A 20,222-nucleotide genomic window follows, 5' to 3' on the forward strand; every position below is an offset into this window, starting at 1 on the left:
TTTTTATTCACAATTTGTACAGTGTCCCAACTTTTTGGAATCGGGTTTGTAGTAACATAATTGTTTTTTAGATGAACGTCTAACTAAAACAATTTAGAAATAAAACATTCCATAATTGTTTTGGTTGCTAATATTTTGTAATAATGACCAACTGTTTTTTTTCTTTTTTGATATAAAGAAAAAAATATTTTTGATATAAAGTACATTTCATTTCAACTGATTAAATTATTAACCAGTATCTTTATATTTTTAATTTGTACCAGGAATAATTGATTGTCTTATTTGATATTTTATTTAAAAAATTTAGCTTTTTAGGAAAGTACATTACCATTACATTCAGTTAACATGTTTTTCATACACTGTGGTTTTATTCTGAATAAAGTTCAAACAGAAATCAGCAGAACAAAATTAGATTGTTGCATATTTGGATTCATAAAACGTTTCCCAAACATTTACAGTATAATGGGTATTAGCCTGTACCTTAAGATAGTTTCTCTGATTGATTTTACAACATACATTACACACAGTTATGCATCAGACATGAATGTTGAAGTTGCTAGATAAATAACGATAAAGCTTGATTATGTCCCGGTCTATCATTTGGGGAGCAGTTTTCTACATATCTAAATTTTCAGTTGAGTTTTCATGTCCTGATTGTTCTTTTGCATCTGCCTTAAAGTCCAGATGATCTTCAGCAAAAGCCGTCTCCAGCACCAGCAGCAGAGACTGTTTAAGCTTCTTCTTATACTCATCACACATGAACACATAGAGAATGGGGTTCAGACAGCTGTTTAGACAAACCAGGTAAATGCTGACAATCTTGCATATGTCTTGGTCAGTGCCACTCCTTTCATTTTCTTCTGGAATTTTTGAAGAAAAAACGCAAACATAATATGGAAACCAACATATGAAAAATGCCAGCGTTACAGTTATAATAACCCGGTACAACCTGAGCTGTTTTCCCCTCTTCAGGCGTTTGATTCGTAGTCCAATAGCTGTGTATGAAAATGCAATGATCAGAAAGGGGATGAGGAAGCCCACTGTAAATTTAAATGCAATCAGAGGCATATTTTTTTTATAGAAAGGAATGCTGCAGCTGATGGATGTAACCCACACAATTATGCAGATGATCTTGGCTTTAAGTGTAGTTCGTTTATTTTTAGCCCAAACAACCAACCATGTGCACAGGCATCGGTCCAGACTGATAACTACAAGAAAAAAAATGCTAGAAAACTGATTTAATGGTAACACCATGAAGAAATAGTCAATCATTAATCGACTCTGTTGCCGGCCCAAAACTGAGAGAATAACTGAACAAATGATTGAAAAAAACATGAAGGTGAAGTCTGCAATCGCTAAGTTGAGAAACCAAATGGAGTTCACGGTCGTCTTCATTCTGCAGCCAGTCAGAAATATTACAAGCCCATTTCCAATGAGACCCACTACAAAGGTGGGAATAAAAATGCATAATGAAAATATCTGAAAGCCTGTAAATTCCTGCATCGTGGTGTTATGTGCTGTGCCTCCGGTCATGTTTTCAGCTCCAGAACTGGTGTTTTCTACACAAAGAAGAAAGAGAGAAAACACACCGTGGGCTGATTTTTGGGTATCATTGCAAAAATAATTTTTACATGCAGTACATCACACCAAAATTACATTTTGTTTAACCTTCTGATGATTAAAAACCTAAAATAAATCTAAAATGAAATTGTGTTTAGTTTTGTTCTCAAGTCATTTATATATTATTATAATTTTTTATTTTTTTATTTATTTTTTTCTCAATAAACTGACAAGTTTCATTTAAAAAAATTTTGACCATATGACCATTTTTTTTTTTTTTTACTGTTGAGTATGAAACTTTTGGCACTTTTCATACTTTTCATAACTTTTAATGCTTTATGGCCATTGCTGTGGCAATCAATAGCTGCACCATGCAGATACTGACCAGAGTTTGCAAACACATTCATTTTCATCACTTATTTTTACTGATAAAATATTACTTATTGTGAAAGATGGGTTTTTTAATTAACTGTGAATAAAAAATAATAATAATCAGATTAGATTACATTCAACTTTATTGTCATTGCACATGTAAGGTACAAGGCAACAAAATTCAGTTAGCATCTAACCAAAAGTGCTATAAGCACAGAAACGGCTGAGTTTGGAAAACTAGTAGAGTTGGGTCCGAGTCCACCTTTGTCGAGTACGAGTCAAGACCAAGTCCACAAACATCGAGTCCAAGTCCGAGTCCGAGTCCAAAAGGGGCCGAGTTGGACTCAAGTCCGAGTTCTTAAAGGCCGAGTCCGAGTCGAGTCCGCCCGAGTCCAGAAAGTAATTAAATTAAAAAAGATTATAAATTGGTATTGTAATTTTTTACATTCTATTAATATTTTAACCTTTCAACCCATTAAACCAATGGCAATATGAAAATGTAATAAAAAAATACCACTGTTACATGTAGTCATTGTCATTGAACATTTTTATTTTATGTCAACAGAACTAGTTTCCTATCAAAAAAGGTTTCAAAGGTTTTATTGTATTACAAGTGCATGAAAATACAAATGAACCTATTTTATTATTGTATCACACTATATTGTCCTCCAGTTAAAGATGACATTTCAGTTATTTAATGCCTTTCCCCCACATTTGACAGAGGTAAAGTGCAGCCAATGAGGAGATCCTTAATGATGACATTATGAATTTCTTGTTGTCTTGGAGAACTTGCATCATAAAGTTGCATTGCTTGTTTGGTCAGTTCTGGTCTGCAAATCCTGCAATGCTGAGCTATGCAGCATCTGTTGGTTGCTGCTGCTTGTCTTTGGTACTCGGTTGCATTGGTTTTCGGATCACCAGTACACTGAACCGAAAACCGTTTCTTTCGGAGGCGTCCGATTTGAGAACCGATGAACTGATGATACTGCGTGCGTGTAATTTTTCAAGTATTTTGTTAAACATCGGAAAGTGTGATAAAACTATATATATCTATATCTATATATCTATATATCTATATATATATATATATATATATATATATATACGTTTTTTTAAGATAGGGGCTACATGTTTCTAATCTGTATATTGTAGATTATGTATGGGCCAAAGGGGTTTTCAGGGAAGTTGGACAATAATTAAGACTCTAGACTCCATGTTTAATATGAATAAGGGATGATTTATGAAATATCTGTACTGTATTTATAGTTAATGATGAAAGATTCACAAACTGAGTTTGTAGTAAACAGAACATGAACACGAGTAGAGTAGCTGATGATACTGCGCAGCATGTGCCAGTGTCCTGACATTTTATCCTACCCTGTCAAATTTTCCTACCCGGGTTTTGAGCGATTCTCGTTCTCGAGTCAAGAACCGGTTGTATCAGTTTTCAGATCATCAGTAAACTGAACCGAGAACCGTTTCTTTCGGACGCGTCCGATTCGGGAACCGAGGAGCTGATGATACTGCGCATTCGTGATTCAGCGTGAAGCAGACTGACTCACAGCGCGTCTGAACCGAACTGATTCTTTTGGTGATTGATTCTGAACTGATTTTGTGCTAATGTAATGAGTGCGGGTAAACCGAGGGCTTGAATGAAGGGCAATCTGACGAAACATAAGTTCATTTAATAACAAATACATCGCAATGGATTATGTATCCGGTGAACTGTTTTTTTTTTTTCAACCGGTTTATTGAATCAAACCGTCCGAAAGAACCGGTTCGCGGAAAAGAATCGAGCTTCCCATCACTAATACACATTGATATCCAGTGAGTGGTGCGTGTGTTTCGTCTGCAAGCATGAGACTTCTGCCTGCCGGTGTGGTGCAGTAAAATGACAGAAGGGGAGACATTCATTAATTTATAATTTCAATTTTATGCTGGTTTTATTGTTACACATGACGTGGACTCGACTGTACTCGGAATATTTTCCGAGTCCAAAATGTTCAAGTCCGTGTCAAGTCCGAGTACAAATTATTCCGAGTGCGTGACAAGTCCGAGTTCATTCAAAATTGGACTCGAGTCCGGACTCGAGTCCGAGTCCAAGTTCGAGTACCCCAACTCTAAAAACTAGATTAACTTGTTTTTGCTGTGTAAATGTGGTTAGATTCAGTAAAGAAGACCAATCAAAATTCAAAATGCATAAAGGAAAGGAGACCAAGTAAAATTCAGTAGGTCAGTATTACAAGGCTGTCATGCCAGCAATTATCGGTTATTTTGAAGACTGAATTTCGACATATTCCCTTAGTGTCTGGCATTCATACTGTACCAAAAGTTTATCTAAAGGGGCCATGTGATGTTGCCAAAAAACATTTTGTGTGTATTTGGTGAAAAGAAATGTGTTTATGTGGTTTAAACTTCAAAAAAGCACATTATTTTACACATACTGTACACTACTGTTTCTTCTCTATGCCCCACCTTTCTGAAACGCAGTGTTCTTTTTACAAAGCTCATTGTTCTGAAAAGTGATAGATTTCTTAAAGAATATCTCTTTGGGTTTGAGACTTTAGCCTTTGCAACTTTAGGGGTCTTATCTATTCATGAATAGTTTGTAACACTCCAAAGAGAAAGAAAAACTTGAAATCGCATCATATGACCCCTTTAATACCGTCCTAATCTGTAATCTGTGCAGTTTTATACATTTATAATATAAATGTATATAATAATATCCATCTTCAATTATGATAAAAATTTGACATCGTTTTATATATATATATATATATATATATATATATATATATATATATATATATATATATTACTTCATTTTGTATTACTATATTATGTTATATTGTTTTAGTATAATCAAATTGGAAAAAGCAATTTCAGCTAAAAGAATCTTGCCTATTTGAATCGCGAATAAAACTTAAACAATGGAGCTGAATTTTGTTTATTTATTTATTTAACATGTTAAGTAATTTAAAAAAAAATTCAGCTGTGACTTGTTCATATAATTTTTACATCACTCTGCATTTGTGCATTGATTCAATCTTAGAAAATTTAGCATTTACTGCACTCTGAGAGTTATATAAAAAAAAAACATGCAATATGAATAATACACATACCCATTTTTAGCTGTTGATTCACTGGAACAAGTCGAGTCTTGATCTCGCACTGTCTTCTTGGTCCTGTTGGTTTTATACCAGACAGAATAGTCTGGTGTTACATCTATAAAGGCTGATTTGTTGTGATAAGGGGCTAAATGTGGTGTCTTTAGCAAACTTGCAGCTATCAGACATCATCAGTGGGTGGTGGGCATCCGCCTTCAGCAGAAGCTTGAGAAGACAAATTTGTGTTGTTTTCTTTCCCCTGCATGCTTTAAAGAAGAGACAGATTGTGTCTTTGTTTGTTCTTTTGTTTTTTACTGGTGGTTTAGTGGTGCAGACTACTTGGTATCTTACTGTATTCCAGCGACTTTGAAATATGGTTTCATAACAAGTTCAACAATTTTATTTTTTACATTCTGACAGGTCAGTCGCTGCATCCAATGGTCTTATTTTCCTTAACTATAATGATAATTCATTTAGCGATAGACTCAAGCAATAGATTTTTCTCATGTCACACATCCATTTTACAATGAAAACCCAATGACAGTCAAGATTGAGCAGCGAGTTATTCTGACTAATCTGGGCAGATACACAACTCTATGAAACTTTTTTATTTGTAATTTATGTGTTATTTGTTTTGCTGCATTGCAACTGTTATTTGACAACATTTTATGATAAAAAACTGGGCCATTGTTTCTATTAAAATGTTACTTCTGAATGTTTTATTTTTTATAAATGTTTTAAATTGTTTTTGACTACGCAAACTGTCAGGACACATTCCATTTTATACTTTTGCAAACACTATGGGAACATTACTTTTACATTATTACATTATTAAGTAGTAACTTGTTGGGGGAAAAAGCCTTCTGAATAATAGACAAATATACCAATTGTCTTTGAGTTTTATTTTCTGGCAAGAAAAGGCCAGCAGTCGTACAGTCAGTCAAAGCGGCTGGAGAGTGTGACAGTGAAGGGAGGGCATCCTTCCTCTCTTATAGTCTCATCTCTCAGAACGTTATCTCTCTGGGCTAATGATGGTATTTTCAAACACATTCTTAGACTTACTTATCATATTCTATCCTTGTCACGTAACACCCTTTTACCAGTCCATTCCAATGCCATATTAGAAAAATGATTGTGTGTGCTCTTTTAAACACATCTTCGAGATCAAGATCTGTTCCCATGTTTTGTCCCATATACTGTATTCCATCAGTTAAGCTGATTACATGTGTAACTAATATCTTTATAAGTGTTGTACTTGTAACAGAAATCACATTTTATTATCTTATTTATTTTGTATTTTTTTATTTTATTGCTTTTTAGGGATAACCATTCAATAAGAATAAGCTACGGCGCAAACATAAATGTGCTTTAGGAAACTGCCATCAAATTCAAATACAATGTTTTGATGCACTGTGGTTTTATTCAGAATAAAGTTCCAACAGAAATCAGCAGAACAAAATGACTTTTAGCGTATTTACTGTAGATTCATAAAAAAAAAAAAAAAAAGTTTCACAAACATATATAATGTTCATTAGCCTGTACTTGAAGAGATTTTCTCTGTTTGGTTTTACAACAAACATTATACACTCACCTAAAGGATTATTAGGAACACCTGTTCAATTTCTCATTAATGCAATTATCTAATCAACCAATCACATGGCAGTTGCTTCAATGTATTTAGGGGTGTGATTCTGGTCAAGATAATCTCCTGAACTCCAAACTGAATGTCAGAATGGGAAAGAAAAGTGATTTAAGCAATTTTGAGCGTGGCATGGTTGTTGGTGCCAGACGGGCCGGTCTGAGTATTTCACAATCTGCTCAGTTACTGGGATTTTCATGCACAAACATTTATAGGGTTTACAAAGAATGGTGTGAAAAGGGAAAAACATCCAGTATGTGGCAGTCCTGTGGGCGAAAATGCTTTGTTGATGCTAGAGGTCAGAGGGGAATGGGCCGACTGATTCAAGCTGATAGAAGAGCAACTTTGACTGAAATATCCACTTGTTACAACCGAGGTCTGCAGCAAAGCATTTGTGAAGCCACCACACATACAACCTTGAGGCGGATGGGCAACAACAGCAGAAGACCCCACTGGGTACCACTCATCTCCACTACAAATATATAAAAGAGGCTACAATTTACACGAGCTCACCAAAATTGGACAGTTGAAGACTGGAAAAATGTTGCCTGGTCTGATGAGTCTCGATTTCTGTTGAGACGGTCAGATGGTAGAGTCAGAATTCGGAGTAAACAGAATCAGAACATGGATCCATCATGCCTTGTTACCACTGTGCAGGCTGCTGGTGTAATGATGTGGGGGATGTTTTCTTGGCACACTTTAGGCCCCTTAGTACCAATTGGGCATCTTTTAAATGCCACGGCCTACCTGAGCATTGTTTCTGACCATGTCCATCCCTTTATGACCACCATGTAGCCATCCTCTGATGGCTACTTCCAGCAGGATAATGCACCATTTCTAAAGAATGCTTTCAGCACGTTGTTGAATCAATGCCACGTAGAATTAAGGCAGTTCTGAAGGTGAAAGGTGGTCAAACACAGTATTAGTATGGGGTTTCTAATAATCCTTTAGGTGAGTGTACACAGTCATGCTCCAAACATGAATTTAGAAGATTCTGTATTATTCAAGTTACTATTGTAGATAAGGACTATAAGCATACTGGATTATATCCAGGTTTATCATTTAGAGACCAGTTTTCTACATATTTAACAATTCAGTTGGGGCTTAATTTATTGATTGTTCTTTTGTATCTGCCTTAAAGTCCAGATGATCTTCAGCAAAAGACATCTCCAGCACTAGCAGCAGACTATTTAATTTGTCTTATTAAGACTCCACCAGCCCAAAACTGAGAGAAGATATATGATTGAAGACAACATGTTGATGTCGATTCTGCAGACAGTGAGAAATATTACAAGCCCATTTCAAATGAGATGCACTACAGAGGTGGCAATAAACATGCATAATGAAAAGATCTCCAAGCTTGTAAATTCCTCATGGTGTAATGTGCTGTGCCTCTAGTCATGTTTTCAGCTTCAAAAATTGTGTTTTCTACACAAAGAAGAAAGAGAGAGAAAATACAGCAAAGCTGATTTAGGGTCTATTTGGGAATCTTATTATTGTGGTGTTTCTCATGTGCAAAATAATTTTTGTATGCAGTACCACACACCAAAATACAATTTTTTTGTGTGTTCAGTTTTGTGGTGAAATAATGTGTAATAGGTTTGACTGCACTGATGTCCCTTAAATGTCCGTCTAGTTTGAATTTGTCGCTTGCTTGCAACTGCTGTCTCCACGAAAGTTTTGGAATCAAATAATATTAATATTTAGCATCTAATTATGTACTTACGTGGCAAATAGCTGTGTAATAAGCGGGATAATGTACATCCTGCCAGTTGTTATCTCAGAATTAACCCCATCAGAATGATTCAATAACTCTCCTGATCACCCTGTCGGTGTTTATCCAGAGATACCAACCAGCTGGATGTACATTATCCCTTACATATTATATTATATTATATTATATTATATTATATTATATTATATTATATTATATTAGTGTGATACATTTTTTAAAAGTCATTTAAATTAATTTGTAAAAAATCTTGCCTATTCGTATTTCGATTAAACTTAAACAATGAAGCTGAAATTGGTTTATTTATTTATTTATTTAACGTGTTAAGCAATAATAATACAAAAAACACTTTTGCCATGACTTGTCCATATTATTTTTACATTGCTTTGTATGTGTGCATTGATTGTGTCTTACACAATTTTGCATTTACTACACTCCAAGAGTAAACAAACATGCAATATGAATAATACACATACCCATTTTTGAGCTGTTGTTTCACTGGAACAAGTCGAGTCTTGATCTTGCACTGTCTTCTTGGTCCTTTTGGTTTTATACTAGACAGTAAAGTCTGGTATTTCATCGGTAAAGGGAGATTTGTTGTGATAAGGGCCTAAATGTGGTGTCTTTAGCAAACATGGTGTAGCTGCCTGCAGCTATCAGACATCATCAGTGGGTGGTGGGCATCCGTCTGCAGCAGAGGCTTGAGAAGACAAATTTGTGGTGAGGTTTCCTTTCCATGATGTAGTTCCTGAGTTATTTTTATTTTAAATTTGTTTACCGATGGTTTAGTGGTGCAGACTGCTTGTATTCTTACTTTACTACAGCTACTGTGACATATGGTTTCATTACACGTTCAGCATTTTTATTCTTTACATTCTGATTGGTCAATCGCAGCATCCATGGTCTTATTTTCCTCAATTATAGGTTGTATACATCAGTCCACTCATTCAAAGTAAAGGCCCATTCACACCATGAAAGACATCTTTAATGATAAAGGCTGCCAATGCAGTTAGCGTGAGACTCATGCAATAGATTTTTATCATGTCACACATCCATTTTCTCATGCAGTGAAACAACATTGCTGCACAAAGAGAATAACCACAGAAAGACAAGATTGATCAGCGAGTTATTCTGCCTAATCTGGGGGAGATACACAACACAACAAACATTTTTTATTTCTCTTTTTTTTGTTATTTGTCTAGCTGCATTTTATGATGAAAACTCAGTAACAGTAAAGAATTTGCTAGAATTACCATTAAGTTCCCATTATTACTTCTGAATGTTCTCTGAATATTCAAAACATTGTTTTTTTAAAATCTTTTGAAATATATATATATATATATATTTTTTTTTGCGAACTTTAATAAAACATTTCATTTTATAATTATGTTAACACTATGGTAATGTTAATTTTTAATTCCCTGTGAATTGTTTTACTCAGTGGGCTAAGACCTCAGTGTATTTAAACGTGTAGTATGGAATTTTTGGCCACCAGGGGTCACTCAATCAAAATATCAACATAAGATGTACTTTGATGACGTCGGGAAAGAGCGTAAGGCTCATGGGAGTTGTTGTTCATTGGAACACGCGCTCTGTCGCTCCCTATCATTCCTCATTCCTCAGTATTTTGACAATCACGTCTTTTCGAATGGAGAGATATGGACGGTTTCAACGGCAACAACATAAACAAACGTTACTGCGCATGAGCGCATTTGTGGACCTAACTTAACTTCCGGTAGACTTCCAAATAGAATCAATAACAACAGCCAAGTCCCTCTAGAGTAGATATTTTTTGATAACAAACAAAATGTTTGCTGCGTGGATCAGGCGGACTTAATGAAAATGCAATTCATTATTTGCCAACAGTAGATGTTTTAAAGCATAGACATAAAGCGCGAGAAATAGAGGTTTTCCCAGTAACAGCTGTAAACAAAGCAGAGCTGGTACGCTCATACGCTGCTATCAGGCATATAACATGCAAGTCTTCCTTCAGAAATACAGCGATATAAAAACACCTGTGCCTCGCTTTGATTTGAACATATAAATGTAAGGAATTAATATTATTTAACGTGCAGTACGTAACGTTACTCAATGAAGCCTTTTTGAAAAAAAGATCAGTTTTAAAATTGTGGCGAGTCTCCAAAAATAAATAAATGTATGGGAAACACACCCCGCAGGAAACCACCTGAGCCCAACTGCAGTCTACTCATCACCTTGCCTTTAACTGCGTTTGTAGAAGGCACCGCAGCCAGACCGATATACACGACCGTGCGCCAGATGAAACCGTCTATATGAATTATGAGACCCCTATCAAATCAATATTCCATCTAACTAGTAGTAATAGATGTTAAAAAACACGACCGACTTTCGTTAATAATTATAATTGCGTTATACTATGATATCGAACAGTTAGAGAACTGCATTTTAAGCTACTTTATTCAGCTAGATATAGAACAAATGTAGATTTACATGAGAGCTAGTGCGTCTGCGTTTTACACAAGACATCATATCGTTTCACAAAATATACGGATAGATACAGTTAGCTGAATGGATGCGTACCTGTTTATCAGAATGCAAGCGAGTTCGACATCTCTCTGTAGTTTCAGCTTGTCACGAAGCTCTCTCTATCTTGGAAATGCAACTCCAATATTTCCCAGTGTCTTGTTGCTTCTCTTGTCCCAAAACCATCACGGGTCATTTATTTCACCCGTGCGTTTGCGCTTCACAGAACGTGCAGGCAAAGCATAATCATGATCCATAACTAAGTGATTGAGGTTTAAATACGAATATAAACAATATAAATATAAAATATAATAGTCTCGATAAAGGCTACTACTTTTTCTTCTTGGTCTCGTCTTTGTTTCTGTTCGCCTTTGTATTTGGCGGTTCCGCAGGAAGTTAGATAAACTAGAGGGGTCAAAGTTTATATGACGTCATAAACGGGCGACAAAACGGAAATAAAGAAACGTGCCGTGTCTTCGAATTAAACTATAATTTTCTCTGGATTTGAAAGTTCGTGGAAACTGTCGGGATGATGTAAGTACACAACTAAAAAATATATATAACATACATATAGTGATTTCTGATATTTTTAAAGCAGAAAAATTACATATTGCTCCTTTAAACGGTGGAGAAAACATTTTATTATAGTGTGGTTTTACTTGAAGAGATGTTCTCTGTTTGGTTTTACAACACACATTATACACAGTCATGCTCCAACCCACATAGCAAATGTCTTCTGGCCCAGATCCGGGCCGCACAAAGACTTTTCCCTCGGCCCAAGTACTGCAAAGAATGACGTCCCGGAAGTGGTCCAGAATTGGATTAAAGACTCGGGCCACACATGGGCCATAACCGGCCCGAATTCTCAGCCTTAGCTGGCTTTGATCTGGGCCAAAACAGCTTTTATTAATTGTGCCAATTCTCAGCCTTAAGTAAACCAGAATCCCCAAATCTGAGCCACACCTGAGCCTTATATAGCCCGTACCCAACCCAGACAGCAAGCAGTGTTGGCCCAGATCCGGCCCGAATGGATTTCACACTGGCCAGATGTATATATTTTTTTTAATAAAGAACAAATCAACCAATAAAGAGTGAGTGTATAAAGTATACAGTCTATGAGAGAAACGTAACAGATAACGTTAGACACATTTAACTTAATCATAATAATTGATTACAGATTTTTGTAATAATTTAATACAGATTTTTTGTTTTGTGACAAAGAGCAGTACCACAGTAGTCCAAATGACGATGCATTGCAGTTGCAGTCCACTCTGGCAGAATATAATATTAGTATAATGAGCAAATCATAATTTAAGTTGTTAAACGCTGAAAATATTATCCCGATCCACTCCCTGAAGGCCCACATTGCTTATTCAAGATTCAAAACACACATCACCGGAAACAAGGCATGTCGCAATCTCTGACGAAACCGACGAGAGCCAATGAGCGTTTGACATCGCTGCCTTAAAACTTGTTGTAAAACCTCTTAACGGCACATTTTTAAATAGTTACTATAGTTACCAGGCGGCAAGGAAGTTGACCGGAAGTTGTAGTTGGCCGCGTGCCGCCATCTTGTAGCAGAACTTCACTTGCGTTAGCATTCCCATTGACTCCAATTCATTTTGGCGTCACTTTGAAAGCGAATAACTTTACATCTGAGGCGTTTAAAGACTACATTTGTCCATTATTTATTTCTAAAGATACACAACAATGTATAAAGGGCTCCAATACCTTCTATGTTACTTTATGGCCCCGTAGAAACAGTTTTTGTAAAAATAGGCTAACGATTGCATCATAACCACGCGACTCTCTGTCACTTTACCGTACAGACAGGAGGAGAAGCTCTTAACTTAATATGGCGTACTGGCATTACATTTTAAAATAATACACAAAATAATTAATCAGAATACTTACTCCTGCTCACTCACGCCAAAGAACTCCCCGCTCGAGCTCGCCGTCTCTGCAAGATTAACGATGGCAGTTTGCACGCACAGCTACTAGAAGATTTATATCTGTCAGACAGGTTGCTGACGTCATCAAGCTTAGTTTGAGTCTGCGCGTCAGAAACGGAAGTGCTAAAAAACGCTAAAAATGGGCTTGACTCGTCTCAATTGAGTTCCAATGGGGTCGCTGTGTCCATTTCTTTTACTGTCTATGATAGTTACAGAAGAAGGAGATGCATATCGCCAATGAATGCGTTTTGAATTTGGATCTGTTCCTCACACCAAGTATAAAATGGATACAGGATTTAAAGAAAAATAAAATACTTTCATGATCATTTTATTTAATGCTTGTGTATGACAGCATTCTAATAAAAATGATGTGCCCCCACTCCATTATAGATCAGTGTGTGTCAACCAACAAAATATTACATGACAACGGTTAAATATTCTCTCACTTTCTTTCTTTTCATGTAAGGATTCTAAGATTATTTGTACCAAGAATAATAATATAACATTTAATACAATTATAATTAAGTGCAGTTTAATGCACTTGACTGATTTGCTTAATTTTTAAAAATGTTTCATTCTGTTTTGACTTGACATTTCAAAGACTACATTTTAACAAGACTACACTTCTTTAAAATGTATGTGACCATTTAACCCTTCTCATTCAATATTGTATTTATCTTGTTTATCAGGGGTCACATAATATGCTGCCAGATCTTAGCCTGATTTGGGCCACATATCACTGGACTGATCTGGGCCACACTCCTCCCATCAACAATCGGCCCTCATGTTGTTTGCCAGATCCCAGCCGTGCCATCAATGCCACACATGGCCCAGCTCTGGCTGAAAGGGTACATGCCATTGCCAACAGGAGACCAGCAGTGCCACCTTGAGGCCACATGTGGGAAACATAATTTAGCAGTAAGCTGTTTTTTACAAGTTGCTATATAAGGACTATAAACATACTGTATTAGATACAGGTTCATCACTCGAGGACCAGTTTTCTACATATCTAACAACTCTTTTGGGTTTTCATGTCCTGATCGTTCTTTTGCGTTTGCCTTCAGATGTCCAGATGATCTATAGCAAAAGCCATCTCCAGCACCAGCAGCAGAGACTGTTTAAGCTTTGTTCTTATTTTTATCACACATGAACACATAGAGAATGGGGTTCAGACAGTTGTCACAGTCTTCAGCTGGTGTGCCCAGGATGGCCACCAAATGACATGTCTTTCTGTGAGCACATGGCTTGTGTTGTGTTTGTTTGGTGTCATGTGCTCGCTCCTGTCTTTTGTCTGACCCCGCCCATCTTGTTACCTCATTATTGTTTTACGGTAGTTGCTCCATCTGTGTTTCTTTCTTTCTTCTAGAATCCATTCTTCTAACTCCACTCACTTGTTCTCTCGTTACCTAATTCATTAATTACTTTATCCCAGCTGTTCACCTGATAGCCTCTTCTTTATAAACTCCCTGCGTTTTCTTTTCTGGGCTCATATGTTTCACGTTTGTATTGTTTTGTGCCTTTGATGGCTGTATGCACTGTGCTCAGTTTTGTTTCATTGTTGAGGTTACTCTGGTATTTTCCCTCTTCGGGGTGGTTTCAGTTGTGTTTTTGTTTATTTTGGTGAGTTATAAAGACTCCTCCTCTGCCTGCACTTGAGTCTTTGCCTCTTATGAGCTGTGACAGAACCAGGCATATACTGACAATCATTGCCATCTTGTATACTTTGGTACTCCTGCCATTTACTATGCTTTTAAAACAAATCTGGCAAACATGGTTTAGAAACCAACATGTGAAAAAAGACCAAATCGCAATTTGTGAAGATACAATGATCAGAAAGGGGATGAGAAAGCCCACTGTAAATTCATATCTTGTCAGAAATGTAAAAGTAAACATACATAGAAAGGAATGCTGTAGCCAATGGATGAAACCCACACAATTATGCAGATGATCTTGGCTTTAAAGGGGGGTGAAATGCTCGTTTTCACTCAATATCCTGTTAATCTTGAGTACCTATAGAGTAGTACTGCATCCTTCATAACTACAAAAAGTCTTTAGTTTTATTATATTCATAAGAGAAAGATAGTCTGTACCGTTTTTTTCCCGGAAAAACACGAGCGCCTTGAAGCGTGATGTGTGGGCGGAGCTAAAGAATCACGAGCGCGAGTAGGCTTTTGCGTTGAGAGCATTTGGAAGCTGTGACATTACCGTGAGGAAAAAAACATCCTCCAAAACAAACCATAGCTAACAGTCAGATTCAGCGTATATTTATGATCCAGAATCAGATCCAGAGGCTGAAATTTAACAAGAGCAGCATCAGCAACGAAGTCTCTATGTGGTATGTACTGAAACTGTATATATCTGCTTAGCGGTTTTGGAAAATGAATAAGTTCCACTTTATGTCGTCTTTTTTTGTTTTGTTTTTTTAAGGTGTAAATGTTGAAAGTGCAGTTTGATGACAACATCGCATTTTGTTTACTTGATGTGCTTACGCGCCGATAGCTTCTTAGGTAAATTTTGTTTATTTTTAGCCCAAACAGCAATCCATGTGCACAGGCATCGGTCCAGACTGATAACTACAAGAAAATAAAAAAAATATTAGCAAACAGATTTAGTGTTAACATTATCTGGAGAATGTATCTTGAGAAGTAAAGGTGCCACCGGCCCAAAACCGAAAGATCTGTGATAGAAGACAACATGAAGAGGAAGTCTGCAATTGCCAAGTTGAGAAACCAAATTGAAGTTGACAGTCTTCATTCTGCAGCCAGTCAGAAATATTACAAGCCCATTTCCAATGAGACCAACTACAATGATAGAAAAGAAAAATATTTGAAAGATATTAATGCTCATAAAATCCTCTTGCTGCATAGTGGTGTTATGTGTTGTGTCTGCCGTCATGTTTTCGGCTTCAGAACTTGTGTTTTCTACACAAAAAAAGAAAGAGAGGGAAAACTTGTAACGACTGATGAGCACCAGCTTATTATTGTGTTTTTCTCATGTGCATTATTGTAGTGTGCAGTACCCCACACTGATTTTTTTTTTTTTTTTTTGCATTTACTACACTCTGAGAGTTAAAACATAAAACAAAAATGTAATATGAATAATACACATACCCATTTTTTTGAGCTGTTGATGTGCTAGGACAAGTCTTGATCTGTTTCTGTCTTCTCGGTCCTGTTGACAGACTGGTGGTTTTACACCAGATAGCAAAGCCTGGTATTACATCACAAAAGGCTGATTTGACATTATTACTGATAAGGGCGTAAAATGTGGCAGCATAAGCACACCAATGTTTTTTTTTACAAGTTGCTAGACTATAAACATAAACATAAACATACTGAGGTGTATACTACAGTCTTTCCTGCCACACTAGAATGTTCTTGCTGTTTGATGCTGTCTTGGATGGACTATGAAGTAAAAAATAAGCATCAATTGTTAGAAGCACAAAGAAAAGTATGCATGTTCACTGTTTATCTTGATATTTCAGTAACAATACTGAGAACCGGATATTTTAAAATGTAATAATTGCGGTAATTCTAAGAACCAGTTTTTGAAACACTTATTTTATAAAACTTAATTTTTAATTTTTCACACACACACACACACACGCACGCACGCACGCACGCACACACACACACACACACACACACACATATATGCACGCACGCACACACACAACAAAACCTACTGAAGCTAGAAGCTAACCCGGTGTCGGTGGACAAACTCAAAGTGAATCAAGCCCCTCCAGCCAAACAACAGTGACTAGATTTTAACCGAGGTGAAAGCCAGGGACAGATCAACAAAGCATTTGGACGGTATGTTGTTAAAAACATGCAGCCTGTCTCTGCTGTGGAGTAGCAGGCATTCAGGCAGCTTGTTAGCATGATAACATGTTCCGGTGGCACACAGCAAATGGGACAAAAAACTTTTTCCAACTACTTGGATAAAGAATATTCTGATAATCTGCAGATCGTGCATGCATTTGTCCTCGGGGTTCTCCCCACACATCAGGATTTCTAAACGTAAATATTAAACATGTTGAATATTTACGATTCGTGATCAGGGTGCCTTCGATGTCTTCCAATCAGATAATCTGATAAAATTATCTGTAGAACCATGAAGATAATCGGGACATAGCTAGGATTGTCGGAAGGGGGGAAATCGGCACAAAATCAGTCCGATTATTTTTTGGTGTGTACCCAGCATAAGTAATCAATAAATTACTTGAGTTAAATTTCTTTAAAAACATTAGAAATTTAGAAAATTTCTTAGTAACTAGCACAACACTGATTGAAAGTGTATTTTTCACATTTATGAGATTTATTCAAACATTGTTGTAAAGCAAAAGCAAAAATACATTTTAGTTCATTATAAAACCAGACATCCATGTAAATGAGAAATGATACAAAATACAATTATCAATTTCTTGAATATCTAGTTATTGAGGCATGCATCCTATTCATATATTTATGGCACATTACATCTATAATTTTTCTTTAATCTATAACTTCCATTTTAAAACATGAAAAAAAAACTAAAACAAATGAAGAACATACTATTAATATTTTGATGAATTGCATGTGCTTTTCCTTTTTGCATGTTATTCATTTAAATACACATGTGGTGTTGTGAATGTTTAATCTAAGCCTCAAGTGTCACAGACTGGGTCAGACTGGGTCCGGTTCCACTCTGGGAATGAGATTTGTGTTGGGATTGGGAATGTTGCGAGAGGAGACCCAGATGTTCCTCTGCGAAGGCGCTCTCGAATACCATCACCAAAGACCGCTTGAGCTTTTTCTGAAAATCTTCACACATGAATATGTACAAGAAAGGATTCAGGCAGCTGTTCAAGTAAGCAAGACTGACTATGAAGAGCCCTATCTGGTCAAAAACGTTCTTGAAGCTGGTCAGCTCATCTGATGGGTTTGTTTCATTCTTTTCATGCAACCACACTTCGAGGAACCGGTAAACATAAAATGGAAGCCAGCAGAAGAAGAAGGCCAGGATTACAGATAGGATAATACGAAAGGGTTTTAGTTTATTGTCTTTCCGGAGGCGATTAATTCGTACCCCGATCACCAAATAAGAAGCAAAGATTATGACAAATGGGATGAGGAAACCCACTACAAAACGAAACACAACCTCCCTCCTGTAGGCTTTAAGTCCTGAAAAATCAAGCATGCACACTGTTTGTTGTGGAGAAATTTGAGATGTTTTCCGAAAGATGACACAAGGCATGGTGCAAGCAACTGCTGCTAACCAAATAAGCAGGCAGATTATCCTCGCTTTCAGGACGGTCCGTTTAGTCCGAGCCCACACCACCGCCCAGATGGACAGGCAGCGGTCCAGACTGATCACTGTCAGCAGGAACGTGCTGGCAAACATATTCAGCACAGTCACCAGGCTACTCAACTTGCACCCAAAGTCACCAAAAGGCCAATCCAAATCACGATATTCGTAAATTATATTAAAGATCAAGAAAAATGAAAACAGGAAATCAGCTACTGCCAGGTTCAGAAACCAGACGGTATTGACCGTCCTTTTCATTTTGAGGCCTGCGATGTAGATGACCATTCCATTGCCAGCAACACCAAGAACACATATGATACAGTGGAGGAAAATATTGATGTTCTTTAAGTATTTCACTGTGGCAGCTGTGCTGTTGGTTGATGGGGGTAAGGTTTGGTCTAAAAAAAAAAACAAATAATAAAATTAATAGCTAGAAACTGTTATGGTAAGACCAAAGACTAAAGCTGGTTAAAAATACAATCAAGGACAATAGGAACTAATAAAAACAAATAAAAACAAATTAGAAGTCCATGAAAACAGAATCTAAGGCCCTGTCCACATGAATGCAGGTATTTTCAAAACTGCAGCCTATTCTGTGTGGTTTGGCATAAACACAGCACCAGTTCACTAAAACCCAACATTTTTTTTTTAAAAATCCTGCAAGGGTGAAGATTTTCCCAAACTCTGGTTGCAGTGTTATCGTGTGGACAATGAAACCGGACATTTTGGCTCATGACGTCAGAGCATGCACCATCTACTGGAAACTTTTTCAGGCTTCTGATTGGTCAACGTGGCTTTAAGGTTGAGATTAATATCACCACCTGTTGACTTGGCTTGCTCTCGACGGAGCTTTATAGCATGATGTTGAGTTTTCAAGTGGACATAGATTTGTTTAAAAGGCAAGAAGGAAAAAACTGTTTATAAAAATACCCGTTTACGTGTGGACATGTCCTAGACAAAAAAAAAAAAAAAAAAATATATTTGTTTATCTAGATATTTCTGAGAAAATGTGAAAGATTGCTAAAGAAGCTTTCACAATGTTGTTTAATGCAACTGTTATGTCGTTTTAGTCAGAAAAACTGCCACTTACTCATTTTGCTCTTTATTTGTTGAAGAGGCTGAAAGAATATACACAAAAATGATTAACCAAAATCTCTAACTAAACGTAATACAAATTTCAGCTTAAATCCGATTAATAAATAAGTGATGGTTAATGGCTGTTAAAGGCATAAATTATAACCAATTTTATTAATTTGCAAAGCATCAAGGAAATAAATGTTTGAAAACTAAAGAAGCTAAGAAACAAAACAAACTCTTTAACAAAACCAAAATAGTAAAAAGTTGATAAATTAATAAAAACATATTGCAAGAAATGTTAAACCTGCGAAACATTTAAATTAAAAAGAGCTTTAAGTAAAAGGTCATTAATCTTACCGGTTTTCTGGATAGTACTGTGAGTTGATTGGTCTAGTCACTACTGGTTCCTAACACTTGGTTAAATATCTTCTTAACGGTAAGAGATGATGACTTATTCATATTGACAGGAAACATAGAAATAATTTGGAGAAGTGATGCTTTCTGGAGTCCGTCCAAGGTCACTTTTGTAATGAAAAAATCCATTTATCCAAAATGCATTAGTGGGACATTTAGATGTTCAGCTCATTCTCAGTAAATCACGTCATTTTATACCACGTGTAGTCGTGACTTATTATGGATATAATTATAATGAATACCTCACATTTTAATATGAGTTCTTCATGTTAGCTGCCCTCTAATTAAGATATATATGTGCCCTTAATCAATTGTAAGATAGCATCCTCAATTTAGTTTCTATTTTCCTCCACACATTGCTTTCAACGCCTGCTTTAGCTGCACTCGCCATAAAAGGAAAAGTATTTCATTAATGTCAACTGCTCAATGCATTATTGATTTGATTACACAAACACACGTCAGCCTCTGTAATAGTGCTTTTGGCGCAGGGCTGGTATAGACAGTGACAGACAGGCAGATATATATATATATATATATATATATATATATGTATACATATATGGTATAGGTTTAATGTTGTG

The 20,222-nt window shown here is 36.4% G+C and overlaps 2 protein-coding genes and 2 long non-coding RNA genes across 4 annotated transcripts; 1 reads left to right on the forward strand and 3 right to left on the reverse strand.

Annotated features, from left to right (window-relative positions):
- Positions 1 to 284: 284 nt before the first annotated feature.
- LOC128028991 (C3a anaphylatoxin chemotactic receptor-like) lies at positions 285 to 1,725 on the reverse strand. Its single transcript, XM_052616417.1, has one exon. It carries the CDS (start codon positions 1,531 to 1,533, stop codon positions 616 to 618), a length of 918 nt encoding a protein of 305 aa, XP_052472377.1. The 5' UTR covers positions 1,534 to 1,725; the 3' UTR covers positions 285 to 615.
- A 4,641-nt stretch (positions 1,726 to 6,366) lies between these two features.
- Positions 6,367 to 11,298, reverse strand: LOC128029001 (uncharacterized). Its single transcript, XR_008187283.1, has 3 exons — positions 10,970 to 11,298; positions 8,887 to 9,110; positions 6,367 to 8,106 (listed from the first exon to the last, which is right to left on the reverse strand). It is a non-coding gene; the product is annotated as an uncharacterized LOC128029001 (long non-coding RNA).
- Positions 11,299 to 11,358: 60 nt separating this feature from the next.
- Positions 11,359 to 14,843, forward strand: LOC128028539 (uncharacterized). Its single transcript, XR_008187160.1, has 3 exons — positions 11,359 to 11,446; positions 13,554 to 13,782; positions 13,929 to 14,843. It is a non-coding gene; the product is annotated as an uncharacterized LOC128028539 (long non-coding RNA).
- A 2,330-nt stretch (positions 14,844 to 17,173) lies between these two features.
- LOC128029468 (C3a anaphylatoxin chemotactic receptor-like) lies at positions 17,174 to 20,056 on the reverse strand. Its single transcript, XM_052617267.1, has 3 exons — positions 19,585 to 20,056; positions 19,241 to 19,268; positions 17,174 to 18,548 (listed from the first exon to the last, which is right to left on the reverse strand). Exons 2-3 carry the CDS (start codon positions 19,242 to 19,244, stop codon positions 17,503 to 17,505), a joined length of 1,050 nt encoding a protein of 349 aa, XP_052473227.1. The 5' UTR covers positions 19,245 to 19,268; positions 19,585 to 20,056; the 3' UTR covers positions 17,174 to 17,502.
- Positions 20,057 to 20,222: the final 166 nt, after the last annotated feature.

Source organism: Carassius gibelio, chromosome A15, assembly GCF_023724105.1.
Source record: "Carassius gibelio isolate Cgi1373 ecotype wild population from Czech Republic chromosome A15, carGib1.2-hapl.c, whole genome shotgun sequence".
NCBI classification, from domain to species: Eukaryota; Metazoa; Chordata; class Actinopteri; order Cypriniformes; family Cyprinidae; genus Carassius; species Carassius gibelio.